Source organism: Limulus polyphemus, unplaced genomic scaffold (assembly GCF_000517525.1).
Source record: "Limulus polyphemus unplaced genomic scaffold, Limulus_polyphemus-2.1.2 Scaffold1099, whole genome shotgun sequence".
In the NCBI taxonomy this organism is placed as follows: Eukaryota; Metazoa; Arthropoda; class Merostomata; order Xiphosura; family Limulidae; genus Limulus; species Limulus polyphemus.
Genome location: NW_013666709.1, coordinates 152,643 through 166,729, shown reverse-complemented (window position 1 = coordinate 166,729; position 14,087 = coordinate 152,643). Strand labels below are relative to the sequence as shown.

The following is a 14,087-nucleotide window of genomic DNA, read 5'->3' as shown; positions in this document are numbered from 1 at the left end:
GTATTATTCAACGAAGATGGGCTTGTCACCAACAGTACCAATGACTACACTGTGGGATTCAGTCCATTGGGGCTCGCGTGACTGTTTTGTTCCCGTATGGCACAATTTTGCCACATATTCTTGGGTTATTTGAGTATTATCCTAGGTATTTGTCATCCACTTCCTTTCCCCCTCCTCTTGTTATCTCAGGTACCTATATTTTTTTCCGTTGCCTCGGGATTCTAACACCAGTCAACACCCGTCCAAGGCAGTACAGAATCATTTCTCCCAGAAAGCCATCATACCTATACCTCATCCTTCTCCAGGTTTTTATTCTAGGCTGTTTGTGGTACCCAAGAAAACTGGAGAATGGTGGCCTGCAATCTCTCTATCCCACCTCAATCAATTTTTGGTTCTACCTCACTTTACTAGGAAGTCTTTTCTTACCCTCAGGTGGACTTTTTCTCTAGTTCTCAGGATGACCAAGGTAGATGCTTCGATTGCTTATCTGCATATTCCTATATCTTGTCAGTCAAGGCATTATCTTTGGTTTGTTCATCATGGGGTATTGTATCAATTTCGCATCCTACCCTTCATGTTTGCTTTGGTCCTGTATGTATTTTTGATAGTGGTCAAGGCTTTTGCCCAACATATGCATGCTTCAGGGTTGCACTTACACCATTACATGGATGACTGGCTTCTATTCGCTTGTTTTGAAGGGAGTCCACCCATCACACTCATCTGCTTCTTTTTGAGGCAGCTCATGTGGGTTGGTTAATCTCTCTTGTTCACTTGAGTGTCTTTTTTCAACACTCATCTCAGTCAGGCCCAACCTTCTCCTTTTGACTTCATTCAATGGAGGTTTCAGTTTTCCACAACTTTACTGCTTTCTCTATTATTTCTCGTGAAATGCTATCACTTTTGAGGCTGTGATCTGCTAGGGAAACCCTTATCACCTGGGGTTGAGTGCACATGAGGTCTTTTCAGTGCACTTTGTATGACCAATTGAACTTTGCACAGGAACCCTTGGATGATCTTATTTCCCTTCCTCTTTCCCTTGTCAACAATTTGCATTGATGATTGGACAAGGTCCACATGTTGGCAGGTATTCCGCTTCTTCCCCCTCGTCTAGATTTGCATATCTTCACCGATGCTTCCCTCCACAGCTGGGGGGCATGGGTCAATCAGTAGGAAGCTTCAGGTCAGTGGTCTCCAGCTGGAAGGCTTTACCATGTCAACATTCTGGAGCTGCTGGCTGTGCATTGTGCTTTGGATCATTTTCTTCATCTTGCCTGGAATCGTTTGGTCATGATTCATTCTGACAATTCTATGGTGGTAGCCTATATCAATCAGCAAGGCAGCACCAGTTCTCATTTCCTTTGTGGTCGAACCTTGGATCTCCTTTTTTGGGCCCATATTTTTGGTATTTGTCTCCTTGCATGTCATGTTCTGGGTGTATTCAACCTTGTCGTGGATTATCTTTTCTGACTGGACAAAATATATCTGATGGAGTGGTCTTTCATTCTTCACATTTTCTAGTGGCTATGCCTTTGGTGGGGTACCCCTCACCTGGATGTATTTGCTACATTCCTCAATACCAAGTTACATCTATTTTGGTCTCTGTTTCCTCATCCAATTGCACTGGCTGTCGACTTGTTCAGCCAGGATTGGACCAACAAATACCTTTATGTGTATCCTCTCATTCACCCTGCTTTATTCCACATATGTTCTCCTTTATCCAGATTGATCTTTCCTTCCCAAAACTTTGGTGGCTCCCAAGGATCATTCCTCCTTCTCGACAATTATCTTTCCTTCCATTTCCCACCTATATTCATGGTCTGATCTGGATAGACTACTATGTCCCATACGTGCTCTTCATTGTTATGTTGCTTGAACGGCTTCCTTCTGTGGTGCCCATTCTGTGGCAACTATCCTCTGATTGAGACCTTTCTCCTTCTACCCTTACCAATTGGGTTTGGCTTTTAAATCAGTTGGCTTATTCTTCCTTGTCTCCATCTTTCTGTAATTTGTTCCAGGTGTCTTCTCACCAGATTTTAGCACTACCTTTTCCCTGGCATCTCATCTTCATTGTCCATTAGAAGAAATTCTTCAGTCGAGCATGTGGACCACACTACATACATTCATCTCTCACTATCTGCATCAGATAGCAGTTTCTTCCTCCTTGGGTTATCATCTTCCACCTGTTCCATTCTTCAGACTTTGGCAAGACTGTGACTGGGTAACTTATATTTTTCAGGGGTATGTCCCTTTTTTTCTTTACAGATCCCACTCTGTGAAGAATGGTGCCTGTCCAGGGATACTCAGACTAGTCAAATCCACAATGTAAAACCATGATGAATTAACAATTATAAGATTGCTCGTAGGTTTTCCTCACAGTATATTTGCTTCATTAATATGCCCTTTCTGGACTATACTTAACCATGGACTTCATGGGTAAAGCAGAAAGGGATAGCTACCCATCCCTGCCATTCCTTAGACTGAATAGATCAGAAGTGGTCTGCTTTTCAAAATAGGGTTTTCGTGGTCACCCGTTGTACTGTCTCCGGTGTTGATGTTCCTCTGGACTCTCCACTGCACTTTCTCCCCTCCTTTTTTTCTTTCAGTGGAGTATGGGAGTTCTTATCATTTTCCAATTCCAAGCTGCTGAGGTGGTGGACCATTGAGGCATCCTCCTGAATGTGATCAATATATATGATGCAAACAATATTGAATCCATTCAGTTGAGAGTAGGACAGTGATGTTCTGCTAGTGTAGATAACTAGGTGTCCTTCAATCTGACACCCCATTTCTGAACAGATTTATCCCCCATCAGATGGCTGGGTTTTGGATTGCAGTTGACTTGCTGCCACTATCATTCTCTTTCCTACCCCTACATGGATGTTGGTTCCCAGTGGCTGGGTTTTGGATGCAGTTGACTTGCTATGTACGGGCCATTGTGCCCTAGCCTCTCTACACCTTGGGCCACATTCTTTTTACTCTCACCCACATTATTGTCTTCCAAGATATTGAGATATCAGTGGTTTGGATTCCTATCGAAACATTGTTCTCTCCCTTTTGGATGTTCTCCTCCCATTTTTCACCCATGTTTGCAACAACTCTTTCCACACTGGGTGTAGAATATACCTGGTATAGAAGTGGTGAGGTCTCCCACAAAGGATCCTCTACTGCGAGGATCTCCCTTTTTCAGGTGTTCTTTAGATGCTTCATTCTTTCCCTCGCACCGGTCCCTCCATCTATTCAATGTGGGATTCTAGCTATATCTGTAGGAGGAGGTAAAGTACTGTATCAGAAATTATCATTTTTCCTATACTGAAAATGTATTTCTGATAGGTACTTACTTCCCACTGAAAACTGATTCCATTTTCTGCCAAAACTTGAAGTGATAGTTCAGTAGAATCAAATAGAGGGAGCCACATGTGTCAGGAGGGGGTGTCTTACTCCTATTGGTGGAGGGATTTTGCATGAGGATTTACATGTGAGATGCAGTTGAACCACATTGAGTGTGGTATATGGGAGCTCCAGGCTTGTGGCATGCAAAAAAATGTTTGCATAAAAAGGGCAGCACTGAATGAGAATAACAATATCTGTAAAAGGAGGTAAGCACCTATCAGAAATATATTTTCAGTATAGGAAAGTTATAACTTTCAAGAGTACTGGGGTTATCTACTGTAAATATACAGGGTGGTCCAAAATTAAATTATACAATTGATAATTTATTTAACAGCACTTTACACATGACATGGAATTATGGGAAAGTTCATTTCACAGGTGTTCAGATTGAAACCTGTCACTGTTCACACAATCCTGGAGTCTGCCTGCCACACTTCTGCAAACTTTCTGACACAAGTCTGTCTGTCCATCAAGTTTTGTAAATGCATCTGTGATGTACCCTTTCATTTCCTCAGCATTTCACGATTTCCTACTATACACTTTGTCCTCGAGCATTCCCCAGAAGAAAAAGTACACATGCAACTGTATACCTACTTTTGGGCCACTGTATATTTGAATTAATATTAAGAAAATGTCGAAGTAACTTTTTTTTTTAACTTATCTGGACTTTAAGTGTTTGGGTGGGAAATGTCATATTTTTAGACTTACTGAATTTATCTGGTGTCAGTTAGCTGTACTTATTTGAAGCTGAAGCAAACTGCAGTTTGGTTATGTTGTGTTACTAAATGATTCTCCCCCTTTCTCTGCCATGGGAGCAAGTGTATATATACAGTCTAACCTGTTAACTGCTTTACCTCCACAACAGCGCCAGTTTTCGTAAGTCCCAACTCAATTTGTATGTTATTTAACCTTTATAAGAATGCCACCTGTCTAACGCTGCCAAGCGCCAGGCCAATTTAGCCCCAAACCCCATTCATCACCTGTGAAAGAATGCCAGTTCCCGCCATAAATATTGATCAGTATTCCTCGACAGTGTAAATTTCACGTTCTGTCAAGACTAATTGCCTTGAGAGCCAATCACTGCTGTAGGCGTGGTTAATTACAATAGGTAGGTGTATATACATTATTTTTTTTGTAAATTCATCTTATTTTTCTGATATAAATAGCTAAGCTTACATTTAAGATTAAATCATTTCTCTGATTGTTTACTACTGTTTACAATAACTGTGCTGTAAAAGATATCTCTGTTGTTTCAACCATATCATCACTGGTATACTTTTTCTCATCTTAATCATTACTATGTCTGAACCTTTATCAACTGCTTCTGTAATTAAGTTTTATTTCCTGTTCAAGACTGTTTGTATGAGCTAGGTACCATTTGAATACTGTTTAAAAAGTTCAGAAAAGTTGTCTGTTTGGCTCACTGCTTGTGGCCTGCATTGAGAGTAATATGATGTAGTATAAGTATTTAGAATTATTAATAAGATCATCTGAGTGAAAATAAAGAAGATTGAATTGGATTGTTATGAATTTGACACAAAGCTACACCAGGGCTATCTGCACTAGCCATCCCTAATTTAGCAGTGAAAGACTAGAGGGAAGACAGCTCTAGTCATCACCACCCACCGCCAACTCTTGGGCTACTCTTTTACCATTGAATAGTGGGATTGACCATCAGGTTATAATGCCCCCACAGCTGAAAGGACGAGCATGTTTGGTAGGATGGAGATTCGAACTTGCGACCCGCAGATTAACGAATTGAGCACCCTAACCACCTGGCCATGCCGGTCCTAACTAAAAAGGAGTGTATGATAATAGTGCAACCACACCATATTTGTTGTATCCAGTGCTGACAAGAATTATAACCTAACAGCAAAGCTCTTCAGGCCAGATGGGATATGGCAAACATAGTAGTTCAGACACTATTTATATTAGCAAATTGCTTGACAACAGCTGTTAAAATGGGATAAGTGTAATTTTTTCCTGAATTTTATGTATGTGACAACACATCAGAATTAGGGTAAGGATTATTACTTAAAAAAAAAAGTATATTATTTATTTATTTCAATACTTTATATATTATCAATTATTATTTTCTTTAACTTTAATTAACCTGTTCATTATTTAGAAGAACTGGTGAACCATAGCATCAATGAAAGAAGACTACATTAATTATGTTACTGACTATAAAATCAAGGCCCAAACAATCGGAGATCAGGCATGCTTCATATGTTCAGCTGGTTTTGTAGTTGTACTAAAATCTGTCAGATATAGTTCATTACATTATAGGCTTTGTAAATTTTGTTTAACTGAATAAGATATTCTGTGTTACAAATTGTACTCTAACACCATCTATTTCCATTCCAAGTAATTCCAGAACTTTCAGCTTGACTTACTTTTTCCCATTTGTTATATTAATTTTATCTTCACTAGGCCGAGTGGCTCGGGCATGTCGCAGTGGTACAGCTTACTCAATAATCACACCTGAAGAAGCTCCTTATCTTCTTGACCTTCATCTTTTCTTAGGAAGATGTTTGAAGCTAGCCAAAAACTATCCTAAAGAAACTGGTATGTGTCATTAGTTTTCTAATTTAATCAATAAATGACTACAAATTGTAAAATTAAACGCAGACCTGTAATTAATAGTTACATTACACTTTATGAAACTTGCAGGAAGATTATACTATTGCCACTAAGCCTGCAGTTTTTACAATTTTAAAAAATTGTTTTAGCTACAAAATTCAATACATACTACTTTTTCTGTAGATGGAATTTATGGATCTGTACCTCAGGAAATTATTGACGAAGAAACAGATTTGTTGAAAAGATGTCATGATAGCTCCATAGACTTGGTGAGTTTTAGAAGCAAACTTTACTTGTATGTTAATCATGTATCTTCATCAAGGTAATCATGATTCATGGATTTAATTATTTTTTGTCATTTAGTGTTTTTAAAGTTGTACTTTGATTTATCGAATATATATAGAATTATTTTTTCTGTACAAAGTGAAATCCTTAAAAAAATAATTTCTAAATGATTTTTAAAACAAAAAAAAACAATATGATACACACTTTTACTTCAGTGTAAAATTTTTCAAAATTATTCTGAATATGTGCAATTTTTGCATAACGTGATCAAAACAGATGTTATGTTGATTTTGTTCTAGCTGCCTTTTCTCCTCTGTCATTCTATTTAGATCACACTTGTACTGCTCATGGATGAATGGCTGTACTGCTGCACTTTGTGCAAGAATATAGACAGCTATGTCATTCACTGGTAGGTCAGGTGGTATCTCAAGAGTACAACTTCCCCTGTGTTTGAATGACAAGAACCAGCTGCATGAATAGTGATAGTTCCTTGAGGTAACTCTGATTCTAATGATTCAGCTGAGTAATTTGAGTTTTAAACAGTTTGGAGTATCATCTTGAGTGAATCAGACAGTTTGTAAATAAATCTAAAGAGAGTAGAGTCAACCTGATCAATTTGCAATTCCACTAAAGACAACTGTATCCAATGTAAGCACCACATTGTGTTTGTGAAATTAACTCTTTCGACACAAGCTTGGTATTTTTGACAGACCTTGCAACCACTCTGTAACCACCAGATAACCATGAAAGTGTCTACACTATAACTTTTAATGTAGTCAATGCATCATTACAAAATTTGACAAGCTTTTTAGTAAAAACTAAAAGTCATTTGCACATAAAAAAATCAGATTTTTTATTAAGTATTTTTACCAAAGATTTGTCTCTGAATATATGGAGTCAGAGTGTCTCTCAGATTCTGACTAGTGTAAGTGCAAAAGGATTTTCATGTTAAGATAAAAAATTCAGTTTTCAAATTTCATTTGCATAACCTCTTAGACCTACTAAATGAATATCAGACGCTTTATACCTCATCTATTATTTTCTCTACTCTAACAATATATGCACACGGTTGATTTGACTGACCTTGTAATCACCACAAAAAATATGAAATAAATCTGAATTACACCCTTTTTTATAATGATTACAGATTGTAACAGAAAAGTACAATTACTTATCGTAAACAGTTTAATGCTGACAACAGTTTACATCTGTTTTTATTTAATTTTATTCCTCTAAGAACCCTGTGTCTTACTAATAACCTTGCAATACAAATTGTAAATCACATGGCGAATGCATAGCTCAAGTTATGATATTGAATGATGTAACATACGAGCTAGTCACAAGCATACTTTGTGGAGAAATTTTTCTCTTTTTTCATTAATTGACCTTATCTAACCCAATGAGTTTCTAATTTTTAACATTTTAGGGGCTTTTTTAACAATAAATGAAAAAATATACATAAAAAACGAAAATGTAGTACACTTGGCCACTTTTTTTTTTGCTGTTGGCATACTGTCAAAACTTCAGCATATTTTTTGAAATGATGGTATTAGTATGTTAAATAAATTTCATTTATTTCAAGTATGCCCTTACGAGCACAAAAAAATAACGTGCTCAAAGCAATGTCATAACTGTTATAACTGCCTGGCTTTTTAATTAAAGCATAACTTGATACTTGAAACTGTTGCTACCTGTACATGATTATGTCTTTACTGGCAAAACCATGGTCGTGAATAAATGAAGTTTTTGTTTTTTTCTTCTATTTCTGTAATGTATAAGTGCCTTCAAATAATTTCCTTAGCTGCTCAATCTGAACTTAGCAATAACAATTTTCAATCTGTAGGTGAAATAACTAAAAATATCTTCTGAGAACAAAATAGTATTATACATCATTCAGTAAATTAAAACTGTCTTTCTATTGGTTATAAATAATATAATAGCAAACACCAGAGAGAATTATTGGCAATTTGTTAAAGAAGGGCATGGCAAGTAGATCTGACTTACTGGTTTATATATCTATAAACAAAGGAGATTGAAAGCTATAAAAATCAGATTATGCTTTAGTAATTCCCATACCTTGATCTCAGGACATCATATATGGGTGAAAAACAGAAAATGAACAAGTTGGAGAGAACAAATGTTACATTACACGGACAAGGGGAGATTGAGAATTTATTCAAGTATTTCCTTTTGTTTAAAAATAAGAAATTAAAACTTATGTAATATTAAAATTTGATTTGTTATCAATGTTTGATGTCATATTTATTTGTTGACATTGATAATAAAGTAGTTTGATTAAATTTTGAACGTAGCTCTGAAAGGTCAACAAAAAAGCAGTTTGACCTACCCATATCAAAAGGGTTAATAAAAATTCTTTTCAATGTGCATGACACTTTATGTCCAGTACATTTATTTTGTACCACAGACTTTGTTTTGTTTGTAGTTAAGCACAAAGCTAAATAATGGGCTATCTGTGCTGTGCCCATCACAGGTATTGAAACCTGGTTTCTGGCTTTAATAGTCCACAGACTTAACTCAATGCCATTCATAGCACAGACTCGGTTAGTTTTAGCAGAACTCAGTATTACTTCACAATTTTTCTTACCAAGCCTGTTTTATAGAGGACCTACCTTTTTACTATTTTGGGAAGTAAATTTATCTTATGATACTACAGTGGTATGATATTGTTGTATAGTAGTATATAACATTTTTAAAAAATTGTTTCATTGTATATTCGTAGAAAATATTGTGTTCTGTAATATAGATATTTGTTGATTAATTTTTTATTTGTGTATAAATGTCTTGTTTTAATGTTAGACTATGATTTTTTGTAGAAACAAAAATACTAGCTAAATACTATATAAATACAATAGTAGTGACTGTTGTCTGTCCATGTAACTACTTCATAGAGTGTGGATAGATCTTCACCAAATTTGGTATGTAGGTTCATTGAGTACATGGAGTGATAAATACAAATTCTCAGTTTGTAGTTTTTATGGGTGTTTTTTACCACTACCTAATCTCCTGTGGATGGATCTTCAATAAATTTGGCCTGAAGGTTTGTTGGGCCGCCATGGAGCTACATGGAAATTTGAGGTTTCACATTTTGTGCTTTGTAGTATTTATGGGCATTTTTACATTTTTATAAGGGAAGCAGTTTTTAATGTCCTAACATAACCTTTCATTGATCATTAATTTAAATAACTTCCATTCAGGGGATGGGTACGCCAGCTAGTTGTTAAATAAATTTAAAATGATGTTGATCTGAGAAGTCCTTAAGATGTTACCGAACTATGATGTAGTCAGTGAGTTTAGTGATTTAGTGTTTGTAAAGTTTAATACCAAGGAGGCTAAGCATGGGTAGTGGAGATGAGTTACCTATTTGATGATATTGCATTTAGATATTTCTCATGGAACTACCCCCCCCTCCTCCTATGTTGTGCACACATCTGCTGTTCCAGTTCTTGCAGTCCAATTAACTGTATCATGTGGTACTATGTGTAACCTGGCCTATGCATGGTCAGCATTGCATTTTACACTGTCAACAACAATGCTTGTCTTAATTTCAACAAACTTCGTTCCCTGATAATTTTTCGGCATTTTCTAGCCTTTTCTTTTAACCATTGAGTTTTCCTTTCTTAAACACTTATTTTTTTCTCTTTTAATATCCAATTCAGCTGATTTGTTTAAATATGTCTTTCATTTTAGTGCTTTTTAACATTTTCATATAAGAATCTTTAAACATTTAATTACTGTTTATTCTTTTCAATGGAGTGGCTTGTCTATGAGCAGAGCTGTGGATTTCAAAGATGGTGACCATGGTTTTAATCCATAGGATACCACAAAATAATCCATGCACTTTAAGCTATGGGTACATTATAAGAGTGACAGTCAATCCATTAGTGGTAGGGTGCTGCTGACTGGCTGTTTTGACTGTTGATGGTTCAACATTAAGGATAGTGGTAGATAGCTGTAGTAGCTTTCTTTCACCTCTACCAAGTTTCACTTTTAAGAGAGTTTTTTGTTTTGCATGCAAAGTGAATATCTGTTTAATCTCATACTTATTAATTTTCTAGACTTTTCTGGTGGTTGATTCAGTTTAATATAATGTAACAAGTTTTTGCAGTATATTTTGTAATTTTTGGCCATGTGTAAAGCTTTGTCCTTTATTTCTGCTGTAGGTTACCTCAGTTTTGTAATACACAAGAGATTTTGTAATTGACGTGTAGTTTTTCTCATTTGTCTTAGAGGTGTCATTTTTATTTAAACAATGAAAAACATAGTGGGCAAATCGACTGGCTGTATTTTGTTTTTGATTTATCTTGTACAAAGTAGCAGTGATTTTACTCATGAGTTTGAACATTTGTTAAGATGACTGATATGATAGATTTAGTGTCAGTTGTGGGTCTGAGATATGTAGTTAGTCAAAATGTTTTTGTTTTTTTCTTATGATTTGTAGTAAATTCACTTCATGAGAACCTAAAGTACTTTTCTTGTGTAATTGTTCAGATATCACAGGGTATTCCTTTCTGAAACAGTTCATTATGTAATTGCTTAATTTAGTGATGTCAGTAGTACAGAAATTGCTGTAATTACTTTCAGGACATATTCTCCCTGTCTTGATAATATTTAAGATTTGCTTTAAACACCCATTTTCTTGGTGACTGAGACTGAAATTGTCTGTTTTTACCTGTGTGGTGATGTTTTTGATCATTATTTAAATTTTGGTTTCCAGAAATATCTGGCTGAAAAAGTTTACAGATTGAGTAGGGTCGTCTATATATTACTTTAAATTAGAATTTCTTCACAAATTGTTTAAGTATGATGAGTATAACATTCAGAGGACTCAACCAAGGTGATTTAACAACCACTACTATTTAGGCTGCTTGAAAAGGTACAAACCAGGAATGGTGGATTATGTTACTGTACCACAAACAGCTGTGGTTTAGACTACAGTTGAACCAGCTGCTGCAATGTAGTTCTTATAGTACTTTTCTTCTTTCCTCTTACAAAAATTAAAAACATGTTTTATTCTGTTTTATGGAGATTCAAATTTCACTTTGTTTTATAGTTATGAAGACTTTCTAGACTTCAGTCCATTTTCCATATGAGATAGAGGTCTGTTTTAACCCCTTCCTTGATTTGCCTGACATAGCTTGGGCACCATCCATGTTTCAAAAAATATTTATGTGAGTTAATTCAGACAAACCATTTCTTGCTACATCCTTAATTATTTGCTGAAATTTATTTGCATATTATCATATATTACAATCAGTGCTCGTTAGATGGCAGTGGGAATGCTGTTTGTGCTGATCTCTGTCAGGTTTATTCTGATTTATGTACTGTCAACACTAGAGAAAAGCATTCCTATTCTTTAATGTGTGTTATATATATATATAACATATAAATCCAGATATGTAACATTTATTTATCAAATATATCTTGGGCATAAATATAATAACAGATCATAAAATAAGTTTTGTTTCATTGATATATACCTATAGGCTATCAAAAAAGCAAAATATAGAAAACTGACTTCCTTTAGCTCATTTCCAGCCTGACAAGGAAGGGGTTAATATGTGTTTCACTGAATGCAGCTACATTTCATAATGTTTGGATGTTCCGAAGTGTGATAGAAACTAGCCAAAAGTTTGTTTTGTCGGAGTTTTACAATAATGGTTGAGATTGCTTTTAGTCCTGTCTGTCTTTTATATCTATGCATTGAGGTTTGGGTCATTCCTTTCATAAACTGTCCTTAGTTTGAACCCCTGAACATATTTCCCATCTGAGATTTTAGTCCCAGACCTTTTTAAACTCCTTTCTGTGTATGTGTTAAAAATATTCATTCTCCATCTTTCTCATCTGAAGTTTGAACCCTTCCCTATTTCATTGACTTTCTTAATTATTTTTTCAGTATTGTTGTTTCTATAGTTTCTTATACCCAAGAATTTTAATTTCTCTTGTTTGTTTTTCTTGTGCACTTATCTTAGTTTGTTTATGAATGTTTCTACTCCTTTAAAAACTTCTCAGGTTCAAGTTGTTCATGTTTTTTTGTCTCCAAGGCTGGAGACTTCTTAAATGTATTGGTAATTGTAGCAGTTTGTTCAGCTTATTACAACATTCCTTCTGTGACATCTACTGCTTCTGTAACCTTCCTAAATGCAGACATCTAGGAAACATAGCTGTATTTTCCACTACCTTCATCATTTTTATGTTTTGTCTTTCTTAGTTCCCCTAAATTCTGACAATTACAAAACATAGCTGTAGTTCTCTGCTGGGCCCTTCTAACAACAACTTGTATAGATTGTTTACACTCTTTGTGGTATAATTTCTCTTTGTTAATGTGTAGACACTAGGGTTGTAAGTATTGGAGTTCCACCCCAACCTCCACACTCATCATTTGTTCCTATTCCCATTGAAATCCAACTGAGATGCTACAGTCAGTGTTAACAAATTTGCTACTGGCCTGTTCAAGATGCATACTTCCTTAGTCATTATTTTTTTCTACATATGTAAAATATGACTGGGACACTGCTGTCAGTATAAGCAAGGTTGCCACTGGCCCTTTGGAAGCTACTTGCCACTTAGTCATTACTTGTACTTACTCCTGCAAAATCTAACAGGGATACTACACTCCTTCTCAACAAGATTGTCACTGGCATTGTGAGATGCATCACTTCCACATTGCCAATTTTCCAAAAATTCCTTCATCAGCCTTGCTTTTTGTTTTCCAAGAAGAGACAGTCTTCCCTGCTTCATTGGGATATTCAAGAGAGGATTCTCTATAAATGTAATAGTGATAGTTGTGTATCATCTTTTAGGAGCAAAATAGAATTAAAACATATTTTTATATCTACGATTACCATTCTCATGTACTTATATCCAATATTTGTACTACGGAAAATTTGATGTCATACAGTTCAATTATATCCTCATGGATGCTGAAATCCAATTAAAAGCCTGTTACACAACAGTGTAGTATTTACATACATCCACTTCTGTCTCTTTCAGACTAATCTCGTAAATGTTTGTAAAAATGCTTACAAACAGTATGTAAAATCTCGAGCAGCACCTGCAGCTGAATCGGTGAAGAGGATGAAGCAGCTTATGAGTTCTGCTATTGGAATTCATCCACTCTTTCAAGGTCAGAAAAAGTTAATATTGTTGCTGTTACTAGAGAACAGTAAGTCTGTCAGATATGTGTTTATTATTAATGTAGATGAAGTTGTGGGTTGGAAATAAAATTATTAATTGTACAACTGTTTATTTGGATTTATGGATCTTGTTCAAACTAGAAGAAATAATTATCATTTGAAAAGTTAAATAATTATTCTGACACAGTTAAAGGTTTAATTTTGCTAAAATACTAAATGACAATATACTAATGTAACTAAACAACATTCTCTGTGGTAGACCAGATAAGACTATTCTGCAAGAATGTTATAGTATGAATATATAGTCAATGATTAATAAATAAAATATTTTATCTCTGTTGCCGAGCTATTAAAGGATTTATCTTGCTAAAGTACTAAGTTGCAAATACTGTAATTACAGATGAATGTAACTAAATATTGTATCTGTTAGAGAAAAATTAAAGGTATAATATTGCTAGAATACTAAATAACAATATATAATATAATATTAATATAACTAGATATCTTCTCTTGTAGGTTTTATATCACTAGAATACTAAATAGCAATACCTAATAAAATATTAACCAATTAACTGTGGCAGGAGCAGCTCATTTGCCATTTTCTGACTCACAGATAAAACTGATTGCCATCAATCACAATAGAACAGTAATTTTCGTCATTCGCATAGAGTTATA

At 35.2% G+C, this 14,087-nt stretch overlaps 1 protein-coding gene across 1 annotated transcript in view; it reads left to right on the top strand.

Annotated features, from left to right (window-relative positions):
• The window catches only part of LOC106462124 (ATP-dependent RNA helicase DDX54-like), a 41,778-nt gene that overhangs the window by 20,770 nt on the left and 6,921 nt on the right, over positions 1–14,087 (top strand). Inside the window, exons 9-11 of the mRNA XM_022389267.1 lie at positions 5,824–5,958; positions 6,157–6,242; positions 13,270–13,485. Coding sequence (XP_022244975.1) covers positions 5,824–5,958; positions 6,157–6,242; positions 13,270–13,485 — 437 coding nt within the window. The remainder of the gene's footprint in view (positions 1–5,823; positions 5,959–6,156; positions 6,243–13,269; positions 13,486–14,087) is intronic.